The following is a 16,578-nucleotide window of genomic DNA, read 5'->3' as shown; positions in this document are numbered from 1 at the left end:
TCCGCTGTGCCCGCCGCAGTGCCCCGGAGCCCCAGTGACTGTGCTCCTGAAGCATCCTCGTCCCCAGGTTCTCCAGTCTGCTGCTGGCTCAGCCCTCACTCGACCGTCTCACCTTCGACCTGAGGCCTCCCAGGGCATGGTTTCAGCCCCCGCCCACCCCCGGCACCACCATCCCCTGGCTTCCGTGTGACCACCGTGGTCCCAGCCCTGAGCAGGGATTCCCTGCAAACCCCGGCCCCCGCGAGGCAGCCTCAGGCTCTGGCTGCTGCGTCTGATTCCCTGGTTTCTACAGAACCAGAACAGAAGCGGTACAATGTGCTCGTCTGGGCCTAGCACCCGGTCGGACAAACATCCCTGAGCCTTCCAAATGTTCCCTGAAGTTCAGGATGGTCACGTGCGTGGGGGATGCCGGGAGGGGGAAGCCCCATCTGCGTGGCGTTCACAACGGCACCCCGGAGGCCGTGGGATCCGCTCAGGCCCTAAGAGGGGAACCCGGGGCAGCAGGCTCCCTCCCTCCCTCCCTCCCTCCTTCCGTCCAGGGAAGAGGACAATCGTGAAGACACCCTCCAACAACTACTGCTCTGAGCGGCTCGACTTCAGGGGCCCAGGAAGGCCACTCACCCGGCTTCCTGCAACCTCACGCCTTGCTGCCCAGGCTGGATGCTGAGGACATGGCGGGGAGCACCACGCAAAGAGCGTCTGCAGGGACGCCGCTCATCAGAGGGCAGCCTGGAAGCGTACACGCGTGGGGGCTGCGTGTCGCACGGCACACGTCACTGCCACGGGCCAGGGGTGAACGTGCTCACGTCGCCGCAGACACACAGTCGCTTTGCACCTGTGCCCAGCCTTTGCCTACAGCCCCATCGCCCTGACTTGGTGCTGTTGCATCTTCCCTGACTTCCTGGAAACAAGCCAGGACGGAGGCCACGTGGGGGGAACACGGAGCAGGGACAGGTGGCTCTGGGGACGCCCGGCAGCCCAAGCCGCCCAAACATGCCCAGCACACCTCCGCTCGCCCCGCTCTCCCACGCTAGGAGGGGCTGGGCCAGCTCCGTGAGCCTGCCTGGGACAGGACGGACAGACAGGGCCGCGCCCCCAGTCCGCTCCAAACCCGCCAGGCACTTACGCCCCACGCAGTCTTGTGCCTGAATTCAAACCTTGTCACTATTGCAGAGAGGAGCCTAGCGCTAAGGGGGGCAGACTCGGGCCCCGGGGGGCAGTCTGGTGACCAAGGGACGTCTGTCCAGGAAGGACCTGGAGCCAACCCCAGGGCTCTGAGCAGTGCTGCGCGGCCCTGGAGCGCCTGCCCTCCGCCGCCTGCCCTCCGCCGCCTGCCCAACTCCCTTCCTGTGAGCCTCCCTCCTCAGGCCTCAGCCTACACGCCCTGTTTCAGGAGGACCCTCTGGATCCCTCTGTGAAGACTGCAGGGTGTGTGGGAGCAGGGTGGTCGGGGGGATGCTCAGGCCCCGTGCGGGAGGAAGGCTCCTGCCCCTTCCCACACAGCTCTACGCAGAGGTGCACAGGCCCCACAGGCAGGACCCCACAGCGCGGAGCCCCCAGGCCAGGGCTGTACCTGCTGCACGGATGTACCCCCAGGGCTCAGCGGGCTGCTGTCCACGAGGGTCAGCACCAAGCAGGCCGAACGCCCCCCATGTGGACGCGAGCCCACGGCAGGGGCGTCACGGTCGGAGTCTAGGCAACCTGACGAGAGCCTCGTGTTCCTGGGGGCCCCTGTCTGCAGGTCAGCTCAATCGACTGCACTACCTTCTAAATTAAAAGCAACCTCAAACACGCCTGACACGGAGACAGCATCCCCGATGGCACTCACGCTGCGCTGGCAGCCACACCCGGCGGTCTGGGTGGGGTCCCGCATGGCCATCCCGGAGGAGATGGGGGGAGCGTGGGGCGCTGCCGCCCTCACTGGGCCGACTATCTCAGAGCCCCATGTGTTAGCAGGTGGCAGGACGGGCGAGGTGGGCTCTGCACGTCACACCAGGGCAAAGCACAGCAGCTGTGACCCTTACTCGACTTCTCTGTCCCCAGGGATGAGCGTTTCAGGGGTGCTCAGTGTGAGCTTTGGTCTACCCTGAGCTAATGGCGGACCCCCAATTTCTGCCAGAAGAAGAGGCAACCCCCGGAGACAGTCTCCGATTCCCCTGAGCGGCCTCATGAGGGCAGAGGTGCAGGGCCCGCCGCACAGCAGGCAGGAGACGACGCAGACTAGGATGGGAGGGTCCACTTTGGAGCTCGCTAGAAGCCACCTTCAGTGAAGTCTGTTGCAAGGATAAAACCGTACGCCTCAGGTAATACGAAGTCCCCACAGCTACGCGTTGAACACCCTAAGGAACTCTGAACCTAAATACCAGTGAGGTGTTCCTGTGTATTTAAAATGTAAGTTGCTGCGTATGAAACTCCGCTTCACACACGGAAACCAGACACCTGTGCTACCCAGGGAGCAAGCCAAGGACGCGTTTTACTTCCTCAATCACCCAGGAGGGTCTTGTTTATAAACCAGAATGTAGAAGACGTCACAATGCTCTGTCTTCACTGGAAAGACGCGTGTGCCCGCAACGGTCACAAGAGCCCTGCTCTGAGATGATAAAGAACAGAGTCCTGACGCATAAACCAGGCGGCAGGAGCAGAGGGACACCAGCACCGGGCTTGGAGATCGCTGGTCTCCTTCACAAAGCAACCACGTGGGAGTATCAGGATGTTCAGTGTTTGCTTACGTGTCAAGGTGACTCGCTGCCCCAGCAGCAGCCCGTCGCCAGCCCCCCAGGAGCACCCCGTGGCCTCTTACCTGGTCCCGAGTCCCTCCAGTGCTGTCCTGGGTCTGCCCGGCTGCAGCCAGAGCTCGTCCTGTGGGAGCCAGATCCCTGCCTCCCCCAGCGGCCTGTGGGGACACGTCGGCACGTTAGGAGGTGGCCATAGGCCTCACCCCAGATGACACGTGATCTCTCAGAGCAGCGAGGCGGCACCAGGTCTGCGCTTCTCAAAATTCTGGTCCTTAAAGCACAGGGGAAACCCTTGAAAAATGTGGACTGAGGGGCCCCGGCTGGGATGGGGGCGGGGGCTGTGTGCATTTGAGCATGTCCTCCAGAAGACCCCATCCCCCAGGAGACCCTGTGTAGGCGACAGACCAGGAGACTGGCCGACGCTGGGCCAGAACTAGGGTGCTCTAGGCCACCCCAAAGCAGGGCCCTTGGTCGGTCATCGGTTCATCACCAGCAGTGCTCAGGCTCCGGGCGGGCAGGGGGTCCCAGGGGCTCAGGGGCTCAGGGGGGTGCCAGGGGCTCCAGTGGGTGGGGTGTCCCAGGGGCTGCAGGGGGCTCAGGGGGGGCAGGTGGGGGTCCCAGTGGCTCAGGTGGCAGGGGGTGCAGGGGGTTCAGGTGGGGGTCCCAGTGGCTCAGGTGGCGGGGGGTGCAGGGGGTTCAGGGGTTCAGGTGGGGGTCCCAGTGGCTCAGGTGGCAGGGGGTGCAGGGGTTCAGGGGGCAGGTGGGGGTCCCAGTGGCTTAGGGGGGCAGGGGGTGCAGGGGGCTCTGGGCAGGCAGGGGGTCCCAGGGGCTCTGGGCAGGTGGGGAGTTCCAGGGGCTCAGGGGGGTGCCGGGGGCTCTGGGTGCATAGGAGGATCTCAGGGGGTGCAAGGGGGCTCAGGGGGTCAGGTAGGGGTCCCAGTGGTTCAGGGGGAAGGGGGTGCAGGGGGCTCCGGGCAGGTGGTGGGTCCCGGGGCTCGGCCTCCCCGCACTGTCCAAACACCCGACCACCCAGCGTTCCCGAGCTCCGACACCTCCTACCACAGGCCGCGACCAGAACGCTGCACATCTGAGCTGCAAGGTCCCCAGTCCTGACCCCGCACAGCTGGCAGGACAAAGGGAACGGGCTGACAAGTGGGCAGGACAAGGGGGGTCTGTGACTCCCGGGAAACGGAAGGAAGCCCCTCTCTGACCCCACACTCTCCTTCCAGCACCTGGTGGTGACCTCGCGACCCGGCAGCCCTCAGAACGAGCCCCCGCGGGTGGCCGGGGGCAGGAACCAGGAGGGCTCTCTCTCTCCCAGGGAGGAGGGGCTGCGGGTGACAGGCACAGGCCCTAAGGGAGGGGGACGTGAAAGAACTGGACTCATCAGCATGAGGACGGACCCAGCCAGCTTCTCTGCCGCCGGTGGGTGAGACACGCTGCTGCCCACACCGGCCGGCGGCACAGTCGAGGGAGCCAGCAGCATAGCTCCCCGTCCCTGCTGCGGGGGCTCAGGTGACCCGTTGGGGACACTTCCCTGGAGGTGACCACAGCCGCCTGCAGCCCCCACGCTAGCTGCTCTACCTTAAGGAGCAACGTGCGTGAAATGAGAACAGAAGCACTTCCGAGCTCAACTAACTAGGCCCCCGCACACGGCGGTGGGGCAGGCCTGGGCCACCAGGGTACACGGCCCACGGGAGCCCCGCCCCACGGGAGACGGTCACCTGGGAGCCCCATCCCATGGCAGCCCTGGCCCATGGGAGCCCCGGCCCACGGCGGCCCCTTCCCGAGGATGAAAGCCTGGAAACACCGGGAGCGCCCCTCCTGCCCGCGCCTGCGGCGTCTGTGGCCTCCGTGGCCCGAGGCCGGTCCCCGCGGCCTCCGCCGGCTTCCATGGGGCTGCGTGCATCCGGGACAGGGCAGCTCCCCGTGGCCGCGGTGGTTCACGGTGCAGGGCCCGGCCCGCTCGGCCCTCCGCGGCCTCTCCCGGGGTCGGGGTCGGGGACGGGGACCGCGCCTCCACCTGCCGCTCACCTGCGGGCCGAGCACCTCCCGCCCCCGCGCCTGCGCCCCGTGGTGCCCACCTGGCTGGTGCGAGCGCCAGTGCTGCCGGCTCACGATGCGCCTGTTCTCCTTTGCGCACGCCTTGCACACGACCGACTTGAGCGCGTGGAACCTGGTGAGCCGGGACCTCTGCAAGCAGAGCAGACGCGTGAGCAGCGCGGGCCGTGGGGACATGGAGCCCCGGCCGCGCACGGCCTCCGCGCCCCGCCCCAGCCCTTCCCTGGGTTCAGCGCTCGCCCCAAAAGGGCGTGGTTCCCTGGCAACGCCCAGGCCACCACAGCCCTTCCTGGGCGTGACCCCTTGGGAGAAGCAGCTGTGGGCGAGGGACGGCCTGCCTCGGTGCGAGCTCACGGCTGACACGTGGCCCCATCGGCCTCACCCCTTTCAAGCCGCACCTGTGAGCCCGCGGTCACCTTGCATGTGGCTGTGACTGAGACATGGGACCACCGCGTGGGGTGTGCACCGCTGACCCTTTACTATTCCATGCCTGGGCATGAGCGCCACCTGAGCACCACCCTCCCTCGTGACCCTGCGGCCACCTGCACACGGCACCAGCTGCTCCTGAATCCCCGGGACACCCCGGGATGTGCTGGGCCGAGGAGCAGGGATTGCAGCACGCCTCTGAAGGTTTGCATCCGACGTGACGCTCCTGTGCTCTGTCCCCACCTGGTGGGTGCCCTCGGGCCGCAGGGTCTCTCGCACACCTGCAGCTGTCCCCACACGCTCCCAGAGCCGGGCACAAGCCCCCGGAGACCTCCCAGGGTCACGACGGCAGCCACGGCCCCTGCAGACTGGAGCCTGTAGGGAGTATTGTCAAGTAAAAGCGGCCGTGACTCCTACTGAGTTGGTCTGACGTCTGCCAAGGCAGCTCTGGGGCCGCAGTCCCCTCAATTCGAGAAGGGTGGAGAGGGCCGGGGGGACTGGACGGTGCTCCTCGCCATCGCTCAGCAGCTGGGCACTCGAGCCGGGTGGCAGGACTTGGGGGACGCCAGGAGATACGCTAGGCCTCCCCGTCCGTGCCTCTGCCTCCCTGCAGGTACTGCAGCCCTCCCTCGGAACTGTGGTGACCTCAGCCACGTCGCCAGCTGTCAGCGTTAACTGTGCTAAATTCCAAAGCCTGGGGACACGTGCGCCCTGCGCTGCGACAGCCAGCCCCACGCGTGGCCGCGGGCTCTGGGCACCTCAAACCCCTGGTTCCCGAGCAGGAAAACGCTGTGCACTCACGTTGTGCTCCACGAGAGCCTCCACCGCGTACCCCTTCTCCGACTGCAGGTACTTCTGATGAAAGAGCTTCCCGTCGAATACGTTCCAGGGCATGAAGTCACTCGTCCTCCAGGGGAAGCCGCACGCGCTGTTGACCAGGACCAGGGTGGTGAGGCCGCGCACCAGCAGGGAGCCCAGCTGCACCGCTCGGGAGTCAATGTAGTCAAGCTGCGGGGCGCAGACAGAGAACGGGGAGTCACACACGTGGGGACGCACACCCTGCGCCTCGGCGCTGTGCCCAGCAGCCCCTGGGAGCCCCGCGGGTCACGGGAGCAGCACGTGCACACCCGGACACCCGCCAGGCCTGTGGACACACACGGGCCCCGAGCCACAGTCACAGCAGGTCAGCGCGGCACGGCCAGGGCAAGCCGCAAGGCGCGTGCTGCGGGTGTGCGCACCTCTGAAAACCTAACAGCGCAGCAGAGGAAGAGGATCCAAGGTGCCATCGGAGACAGTGGTGGGTCACACTGCGTTCTACAAAACCACGCTCAGCCGTTCAATTACAAGCACTGATCCCTCGGAGGGTTGCTGAACGGATGACTTTCTATGAATTAAGGTCGTACGGATGTAGAATATTTGTTGTCAAACGCACACTCTCGCTGTGCCGTGGTGAGTGCCAGCGGCCGCTCGCGCTCCCGGGGTCCTCGCCGGCAACCGCACGCACAGACTCGTACCCAGCAAGTGGCCACAGGCCTGGGTCAATGAGGTCAGCTGCTGTGCATCCGCGTCTGGCTGACCCGGGCTGCTCAGATACACCGTGGCTACCCGGACGTCACTGCGCGTCCAGTACAGGTCACAGCCAACCTAAACCGTGACCAAAGTCACGGACGTCCTACCCCTCACAGGTCACCGAAGGGAAACTGATCATCGTCTGAAGAAAGTTTCCATGAACTGCGATTACCCCAGAGTTAACCTAAGGTTTAACTAAAGTGTAAAACTACAACTTTTTAAACTGTCCTAAAAAGAGCGAGCACGGAGGGGTCTGGTCACGGCGGACGTGCTGGGCCCTGTGCTCGGCGGGCGCCTCCAGCAGGGGCAGCAACAGGGACAGGCTGCCGTCCCGTGTTCAGGGCACACGCCGTGGGGCCGTCGAGGGCCACGCTGCCCCCGCCAGGAGCCAGGAGCTGTGAGTGGCAGCGGAGTTTAACTGAACTGCAATCAAACACTGTTTGTCAGATGCCCTGGGCACACGGCACCGGGCAGGCACGCTCCAGAACGTCCTCGTCCTTGCACACTGCGAGCAGCCCCCTCCCCTGCCCCACTGTGGGCCGGCGCCCTGCCTCCCGGGCCCAGGGACGGCTCAGTCAGACCAGCCAGTGGGACAGGGGCCCTGACACGGAAGGGGCGGCTTTCCTCCCCGCACCCGGGCGTCTCTGAGGGCGCGGATCGTCCCCGATGGCGTCAGCTCTTGCTCGTGTTGGCGTTCGTCCTCCCGGACCTGCCTTACAGTAAGTCATGGATGAGGTGCCAGGGCCCCACGTGCCAACCGTGCAACCAGTGCCCCCGCCGGCCTCCCCCGGAAGGCAAGCACCACCCAGGCCCCCACACTCTCCAGGCCGGGGAGCTCCCCAGGACGCCGCCGGCTCTGGCTCCTGCGGGTGACGCCCCGGGTGAGGCTGCTCGTGCCCCGAGCGCTGCCCGACCCTGGGGCCGCCGTGCGGGCTGCGCGGGCAATGCTGGGATCCCGCGCATGGCTTGGGGGACTCCGGGCACCTTTACACAGGGAGTCTGCTCAAGTTAGGTCCTTTCAGAGATCTTCTGCCTGTCAATGTGGAGATTTTGTACGACTTATTTTTCGCTATTTCATGCCTTTTCTTTGACGTTAGTGTAAACATAAAATATCAGGGGTTACTTTTATTTGCTACCGTTTTATCGAATATGTGTGGGTTGTGCGTACTGACCGTGTGTAGCACCCGCTGAGTTTGGTCACCAGTGCGAAGGCCTGCTCTGTAGATACGACCTTCCGTCCACAGTCATGCCCTCCGTCAGAGATGATAAAGTTCATTGATTTCTTCCAGACCCTGTACCTTCTACTTTCTTCCTCGGCCTGCCCTTCTGGCCAGAGCTCCCAGCCTCACCGGGGTGCTGGACGGAGGTACCCCGACTCACTCCCTCTAGAGGCGAAGCTCTCAGGACCTCGCCATTACCTACGCTCTCTGCTGGAGATCTTAATCTTTCCGACGTGAAGGAAGCGCCTTCCAGCCTGAGTTTACTGAGTTTTCATCATGAGCAGGTAGTGAATTAAACCACGTACTTTTTCTGCATCCATTAACAAAAACATACGCTTTTTCTTATTGTTATGGGTAATCACACTGGTTTTCAGAGGCTGAATCGACTTTGTACCAAGTTTACATATTGCCACATTCGATCTGCTAATATTTCGTCTGGAAGTTCTGAATTTATTCTCATGCAACAGGATGGCCTGTAACTTTCACGTGGCCTCAGTCTTTGGTACCAGGCTCTGCTGGATCGACAGCCCTGACGCTGCCTCTTCCCCAGGTCTGGGGGTGCTCGCCGGGAGCTATCGGGGTCTGTGGCTTCCCTCAGAGGCGACGTCTTCAGTAGATTCAGAACCATTTAGATTCTCTACCCTCTCAGTTCAGTCATGTTATGTTATAGTTTTCAAGGAATATATTTATTTTACCTAATATCCTAAATGTATTGGTATAGTGTGTTCCTAATATCCTCTCATATCTTTTTTTTTTTTTTTTAAAGATTTTTATGGATTTGCAAGAGAGAGAACGGGGGTGGGGAGGGCATAGAATCCCAAGCGGACTCCACGCGGAGCGCAGGGTGCGACGTGGGGCTCGATCCCACCACCCTGAGATCAGGACCTGGGCCAAATCCAAGAGTAGCGGCTCCACTGACGACCCCTTTAGTGCCCACGTGACTACAAGGACGCCCCCTTTCATTCCTCATAGGGGCCACTTGTGTTTTCTCCTCCCCTTTATGGATTCTTGCTCAGCTATCGAACCCCCTTTGGATCTGATCTGCTCATTTCAGGTTGAGAGACATCCACTCACAGGCTCTCGACGTCTCTTCTTTTCAAACACATTCATTTAATGCTATAAATTTACTTCTAAAAATGACCTTTGGCTTCATCTGTTAATTTCAATATTACTATTTTCACTGTCATTTGAATTGTCTCATAACGTCGACTGTGACTTTCTATTTGCACCCATGAGTCACAAATATACTATTTAACTTTCAAGTAATTGGGAGAGTTGGTTTTTGTTGTTGCTGGTTTCCAGCTCATTTGTACTGTGGTCCGAAGGCAGAGGGACGGCCTGAGCGTGCGGCTGGGACACCACGAGCACCGCAGGGTGCAGGCCAGCCATCCGCGTGCGCACGCCGTCCGGCAACTCTGGGAGCAGCTCTCTGCCCACGAGGTCTGCCCCGACGCTGGCCCTTAGGATGCCCCTCCGCTTGCTCCATGCTCTGCAGCGCCCAGATGGGTTGCAGCAGGACTCAACACGGTCTCCGTAAAGGGCCAAGACGGGATCGCTCTAGGCTCTGCTGCCTCGTACTATCTCTGTTGAACGTTCTTCTGTTAGAAACAACACTTTAAAGATGTAAAAACCGTTCTTGGCTGCAGGCCGATCTGGCCCACGGGGCCAGGGTGCTGAGCCCTGTTTTCGGGTCTGCCTCCGAGGTGTTTCTCTTCGTGGTCCCGCCAGTCTTCGTCTCGAGTGGTTTTGGAGCTGCCCATGCTGAGTCACGACGCGCTCCTGGTACCGAGCAGCTAAGTCCCCGCTCACCACACCAGTCTCTCCGGCTGACGGCACAGCTCACCCGTGCCCTCACCTACCAGCGTCTGGGTGTCCGTCCCTCCATCTCAGCTGTCTATCTGCTGGGCACTACACGGCTGGTTTGGGATTTTCGCTTTGCAGTGAGGACAGGTCACAGGAAGCTGCTGAGATCGTATGGAAGGCCCCACGGACGCAGCGTCGTTCCCCGTAGTGCTAACCCCCTCCCTTCCAAAGGACGGCACAGGACGGGCAACAGGCCCTTCCACAGGGGCAGACGTGGTGGGGTGTGTGCTATGCGACGCCTGCGGCACGTGCAGTTGTGGGCAGCACCGTCCCATACAGAGCTGCTCCACCACCGCAAAGCCTTTCCTCGTGCAGACTGGAGTCATCTGCCCCGCCCCAGCTCCCACCCTCCAGCCGTGGCATTCCGAGAGCAAGGCCGCGGGGGGAGCGGCTTCCTCCCTCCGCACAACCCCGAGGTGCGCTCACGCGGCTGCGTGTGTCAAGCCCCCCCACCCTGCAGTGTGGATGGGCCAGCTGGTTTGAGCGTTTGCCTATTTAAGGACATTTTTCTTGTTTCCGGCTCTTGCCGTCACATGTGCAGCTGCTGAGAATGCTCACCTCCGGGTTCGGGGGGAGCAGGTAGGTCTTCGTTTCTGTGGGACAAATGCCAAGAGGGGGCTGGGGTGCCGGGGCACGGGGTAAGGGCGCACTCAGCCGCTCAAGACCTGCGCACCCACCCGGAGCGGTCCCCCTCGCGGAGGAGACGGGCTGCGAGGACGCCGTGCGCCGTCTGGCTGCTCTGACACCCGCACGCTGGCCCCTCGCCCCTCGTGGTGGCGCCAGTGAACGCCGCAGGGCTGCCCACCTGCTTCCAGGCCAACACCTTTCCCAGTGAAATGTCTGTCTGTTGCCCACGTTCTGAGCGGACGGTTTGGTTTTCACTACTGAGTTTTGAGGCTCCTCGTGTTTTCTCCTCACAGGACCTTTGTCAGACGTGTGTTGACAAATATTTCCTCCCATTCCGAAGCTTGTCATTCCTTATTTTTACAGACCAAAGGTTTTTAATTTTGATGAAGTCCAACTTAATAATTTTCTTTTATGTATCATGCTTTTGATGTGAAACCTAAGAATTCTTTACCCAGGCCCAGATTCCTAAGTTTTCTGTGTTTTGCCCGAGTTCTGTATGACACATTCTGCATGTAGCTCAGTCTTCTACTCGACTTAATCTTTTGCACGAGTGGGGAGGTGAAGGTCATGACTCCTATTTTGTCCGTGGTTGTGCAACTGCCCCAGCACCACCTGTTCACAAGACGTCTGTGCTTCGCCAACGCCAGGCGGGTGGCAGGGCCTGTGTGGCCCGCTTGGGTCTCCGACGCGCAGCCACTCCAGGTCTTGACGGGTGTAGTCCCGGAACAAGCTCTGTTACCAGCTATGTTCCTCCCGCGTTGTTATTCTTTTCAGAACCGTTTTGGCTGCATCTTAGTTCTTTTGCTCTTCCATAGAAGTCTTAGAATAATCTTGTCGTATCAATAACAACAAAAGCCTTGCTGGGATTTTGCTAGGAACTGTCCACCAGCTCGGGTAGAAGGGACGCCCCGCGGGACCGACGTCCGTGAGGACGGCGTGTCCGCCTGGCTGGGAACGTAAGCCGCCTCTGACTGCTTCCGCCAGCATTTCGTGCTTCTCAGCACACAGACACTGTCCACGTCTGTGAGGAACAAGCTAAGTGCTGTTACCCTTTACATTTTAGTATACAGAGACGCAAGCGTGGTCTGTCTGTTCTGTGCCGATCTTCAGCCTGAGATCTTGCTGAACTCACCAAGTGTTCTGATAGATTCCTTGGGATTCTGTGTGCAGAGTCGTGCCGTCTGCAAAGTGGGACCATTCTGTCCCAGGTGATCTGGATGCCTCTTATCCCTTTCCCACCTCAGGGCACAGGCCACACGCGCGGGCTCCGTGCTTATGCTCCACGGGCGGCGCGAGGGCACATCGGGCCTTAGTCCCGGGGGGCCGCCCGCGGTGCTGACTGGCGTGCGTCATGTCGGCTGCAGGGAACTGTAGATATTCTCCGTCGAGCTGGAAAGGGTCCCCTCCCCTCTTCCTACTCTGCTGGGGTTTTATCACAAATGGCTCTTGAATTCTGTGAAATGGTTTTTCTGAATACTTGATATGATCATGTGATTTTCCTCAGTAGCCGAGGACAGAATTACACAGATATTTGAATTCTGAATCAGCCATGCATCCCGGCAATAAACCACCCCACTTGCTCATGGTATATACTTCTCTTTACACATTGCTTGGTATGACCTACTAACGTTTTGTGAAGGATTTCTGTATGTTCGTGAGGGACACTGGCCTGACGTGTTTTTTTTTTTTTTTTTTTTTTTTTTTAATTCATTTATCTGGTTTTGGAATCAGGGTAGTACTGGCCTCGCTGGGAAGTATTCCATCTTCTCATACTTTCTGGAAGACAAGGCATAGAACTGGTATTAATTCTTTGAATGCTAAAAAAAATTTAAAATAATTTTTAAAAATTCTTTGAATGCTGATAGGTGGATCCAGTGAAACCAACTGGGCTACAGATGTATTTTGGAGAGAGTTTTAAAAACTATGAACGAGATCCCCTGAGCGGTCATCTGGCTGTGTAGACTATTAGATAATGGGTGGACTGCAGCCGTTGTGCTCTGGGGGCTCTGGTCCACTAAGGCTCCCCTGCTCGATCTGTGTGCAAGGCTGCCTGGGGCATTCCGCTAACCCTTCTGCTCGCGACGGCCTGTGTGACACCTGGTCTACTCCTGACCGTGGCCAGTTATGTTTTCTCCTTTCTTACCAGGCAGAGTCTGGAGCAAAGGTGACTCCCAACGCTCGGCTGATCTTCCTGGGCTTGTTTTCTATAATCTTGACTTAGTTATTCTTTATGACTCTTTTAGCCATCTGATACTTTAAGATTTATTAAAAAAAAAATTTTTTTAGGTTTTCTATTTGTCTTTAGCAGGAAAATGCATCCAGACTACCTCCATCTCCCACTCTGGAAGGCAGCTCCAGCACTTGGTCTCTACCAGGATTCTCAATACTTTCATTATCATGAACAATTTTGGCAGCCTGGAAAAAAAAACCTACAGATCTGTCCCAGAGTAACATTAGATACAAACAATAAAATAATAAGCTTATAAGACAATTAATCATAAAGAACTATAGTTTTAAAAATAACATAAATTTACAATGTAAGAATTTACCCATTTCTTTGTATATCTTTATTTTTATTTATTTATTAAGATTTTATCCAATCACTTGGAGGGAGACAGTGAGCGAGTGCGCACAAGCAGTGGGGGCAGAGGGAGAGGGAGAAGCAGACTCCCCGGCGGAGCAGGGAGCCCCTCGTGGAACTCGATCCCAGGACCCTGGCTGGGATTGCGACCTGAGCTGAAGGCAGATGCTTCACCAAGGAGCCCCCCGGCGCCCCTCTGTATTATCTCTAGATAATAAGAGAGAGCAGCGGGTATAGTGACTAATCTGGGCACAAGGACGACGGCAAAGGACACACACTGGTTTCTACAACTATAACGAGACATGGGATCCTCCAAGATTCCTACGGGTGACACCGATGCAGCTGCTGCTATTATTACTGTGATTTGTTGACTCTGTCTTAAAGGAAATGAGGAATTTCAGTTAGAAGTTGGTGAAAATAAAGATGTATTTTTTTCCTGCTATCCCATGCACAACAGCAATTCTGGGCATGACGAAAATAAACACGCGGCGCCAGGTGAGCACTTTAAATAGATGGGCCACGAGTCCTTATGTTAACGCCGTCTTTGCCGGAAGGCTGGCAAAGCGTGCTGAGGATAATTCCACCGACAGACGTGGGCATTTTTGGAACCTCTACTACAGTTTTCATTATCAGGCACTAAAAATAAATTCTAAACCAAGAAAAACACATTAAATCAGAAATAAAGTCACAGTCCTGAAGGGCTGGGGGTGCTGATAATTTCTCAATCACTTCCCTTTGGACCCCCCACTTTGCGGTCAACTGCTCCATTCTTGGGGCTTCTCCGCAGCCCTTGGGGGCGTGCAGGGTCAGGGAAGGCCACATGAGCCCCGAGAGATGTGCACCCCGTGGGCCATACTCCAGGGGGACACGTCCTTGTCCCCCCTCGGGTGTCCGAGTGCCCGTGCCTGCACCCGGCCGGCCCTCAGCCCAGGGGCAGCCCTCCCGCCTCGCCCCCCCACCCAGGCCCCGCCGTGAGGAGGCCCCACTCTCCAGAACCTGCTCCAGTGCAAGTCCAGCTCGCCCGCCCTCATCCTTGTCCTCCTGCCTGCCCCCCGCCCGGGCGCCCTGCCCCTGGGGCCGTGTTCCCGGCTAGCTCCCTGCCGTCCTGAGGGGGCTGTTCTCAGGGGCCCCCATGGACAGCCTGACGCTAACGTCCTCCTCCCAACGTGGGCACGTCTCCCACATCCATCTCCAGCGCCAACACTCCCCATGCTCAGACGTGCAGGCCCCATGACCCACACACACCTCATATGTGACCGTGTGCCGACCAAGGCCCTCGTGTCTCCCTGGGACCCCCGACCAGGACACAGCATGCTCGCGCCTGGGTCCTTCCCTGGGCCCTGCCCAGCCCGCCTCCCGGACGCTTCTCACGGTCCTGTCTAGCCGCACCCCATGCTTGGCCCCTCGCCTCTACCTGTTGAGACCGCACATGAGGACCCAGGGCTTCCTGTCCCTTTGCTGCCCGAAGCCCTGACCACACCCCCGGGGAGCCCCAGCTGTGAGCAGAGCCACCTTTTCAGTCTCTAAGCTGCACAATGAACCCAACCAATTTCTTTGCTCCCCCCAAGGCCTTCCTGTCCTGACCCTACTCTCCCCTCCGATCCATCAAATTCCAGCCCGGAGGCACAGGCCCTCCCGCCCCAGGCCGCTGCTCACCTGTCCCGTGCCTGCTGGACCCACCCTCCCGGGATGGCCGCCTTCCTCTCCTGCACCCCCAGGCCCGGTCTGGCAGTGAGTGCATGAGATTGCTGCTCCAATACCAGAACGTGCTAGACGCTGCTGCTGCCCTGCAGATGGATGGGTGGAGGGCTCTGTATTAGGAAACGGCTTGACTCCACTCCAGAACACGGTGCTTATGGGCAAGGACAGGATCACTGCCCTCCCGTGCGCGTGTCTGTGACACGGGCGAGCTGTGACCCCACGCGGGCCAGAGGCCACGGCAGCCCAGCCTGGGCACAACCTTGGCCCGGGGTGCTCGCTGGTCCAAGCCAGGACGCAGGCCCCAGCACAGCTAACGCTGCAGCACAGCTCAGGAGGGCCCTATGCCACAGCCGCCGCAGGAGAGCCAGAGCGGGTGTCCCCGTGCCAGCCAAGGGTCGGGGGGAGATCACCCGCCTCCTGAGGCCTCCATGGTTGTCTGGGCCCAGGGAGTCAGGGCAGTGGACGAGCTGCCCGAGCGAGGCTACCGTGCGGGCCCCGCCCTCCAGGAGCTCCAGCCTAACAGGACGAAGGCGGCTTCTCTGCCCCGACATGACCGACTGCGGTCCCCCCAAAGCCCTCCTCCATCAGCCTAGAGGCCGTGTCGCCCTGTGCCACGCCAGGGGCAGAGGAAGGATGGTAACACGGCAGCGTCCGCACGTCCCCGGGCACTGCGTGGGGAACCAGAGTCTGCTCCTGTGAAATAACCAACCTCAGGTGACAGCGTTCGCTCCAGAGATTAGGATGTGCTGAACTGAGTCGGGCTTCTCCTTACACTGGGTCACATCTGTATCCAGGCCACAGTGCACAGACTCGTACACGTGGGGCTCCGGGCACGGGCCCTGACTATGGCAGCGCCCCGCAAACAGCACTGAAGGCCCACGCCGGACGCCCCTGCAGACAAACACAACGGCCACCCGGCCACATGGACGTGCTACCCCAGGGGAGTTGGCGTCGGCGGGCCTGGGGCTCCGGCTTGTTTGCAGCCGTCCTGACACCCGCTCACACTAACAAGAAGACAATTTCTCTATTTCTCCTGAGGTCTCACATGAAGGCCCCACAGCAGAGAAGCACAGCTGACTGAAGGCCGGGCCAGCCTGCTGGGAACTCAGGAGCCTGAGGAACCAGGACGGGAAGAGCACAGCCTGCGAGGGTCCCCAGGGCACGGCTCCCCGCACCCACCCCAGGGACCCCTGCAGACCCCCCACGTCTTCACCCCCCACTGAGCCATGGGGCACCCACCCCAGGGACCCCTGCAGACCCTGCACATCCTCACCCCCCCACTGAGCCACAGGCACCCAACCCAGGGACCCCTGCAGACCCTCCACGTCCTCACCCCCCAATGAGCCACAGGGCACCCACCCCAGGAACCCCTGCAGACCCTCCACGTCCTCACCCCCGCCACTGAGCCACAGGCACCCCCCCCCAGGGACCCCTGCAGACCCTGCACATCTTCACCCCCCCCCCCCACTGAGCCACAGGCACCCACCCCAGGGACCCCTGCAGACCCCCACGTCCTCACCCCCCGCACTGAGCCCCGGGGCACCCACCCCAGGGAACTGCTCCCCCGCCTCCACTCCTACATCATTGCACATCACGGTGGCACATCCACCTCTGCAGCGACATGGTCAGACCCGCAACCACCTGAGAGGATACAATCTACTCACAACTGTACAATTACAGAAAGAACCAGGTTCACAAGAACCGTAACAGACTAGTGTTTGCGAGAAACAAGAGGAGGCAACACTGGAGGATCAGCTGTACTTCCACTGCTCTCCTTCACCGGCTGCACCTCTGC

The 16,578-nt window shown here is 60.1% G+C and overlaps 1 protein-coding gene across 11 annotated transcripts in view; it reads right to left on the bottom strand.

Annotated features, from left to right (window-relative positions):
- Positions 1 to 16,578, bottom strand: part of FAM120B (family with sequence similarity 120B) — a 90,403-nt gene that overhangs the window by 22,497 nt on the left and 51,328 nt on the right. For 10 of the 11 annotated variants that reach the window (XR_005368188.1, XR_005368189.1, XM_038555031.1 and 7 more), the window contains 3 exons: positions 6,024 to 6,230; positions 4,820 to 4,928; positions 2,801 to 2,893 (listed from right to left, as the gene is read on the bottom strand). Coding sequence is in view for 9 of the 11 variants with exons in the window: in XM_038555031.1 (XP_038410959.1) it covers positions 2,801 to 2,893; positions 4,820 to 4,928; positions 6,024 to 6,230 (409 nt within the window). In the remaining 2 variants the exon portion in view is untranslated. Of the gene's footprint in view, positions 1 to 1,419; positions 2,618 to 2,705; positions 2,894 to 4,819; positions 4,929 to 6,023; positions 6,231 to 16,578 lie in introns of those variants that run through there. The other variant, XM_038555032.1, reaches the window with a different exon arrangement.

This window comes from Canis lupus, chromosome 12, assembly GCF_011100685.1.
Source record: "Canis lupus familiaris isolate Mischka breed German Shepherd chromosome 12, alternate assembly UU_Cfam_GSD_1.0, whole genome shotgun sequence".
Taxonomy (NCBI): Eukaryota; Metazoa; Chordata; class Mammalia; order Carnivora; family Canidae; genus Canis; species Canis lupus.
This window is presented reverse-complemented; position numbering and strand designations above follow the sequence as displayed.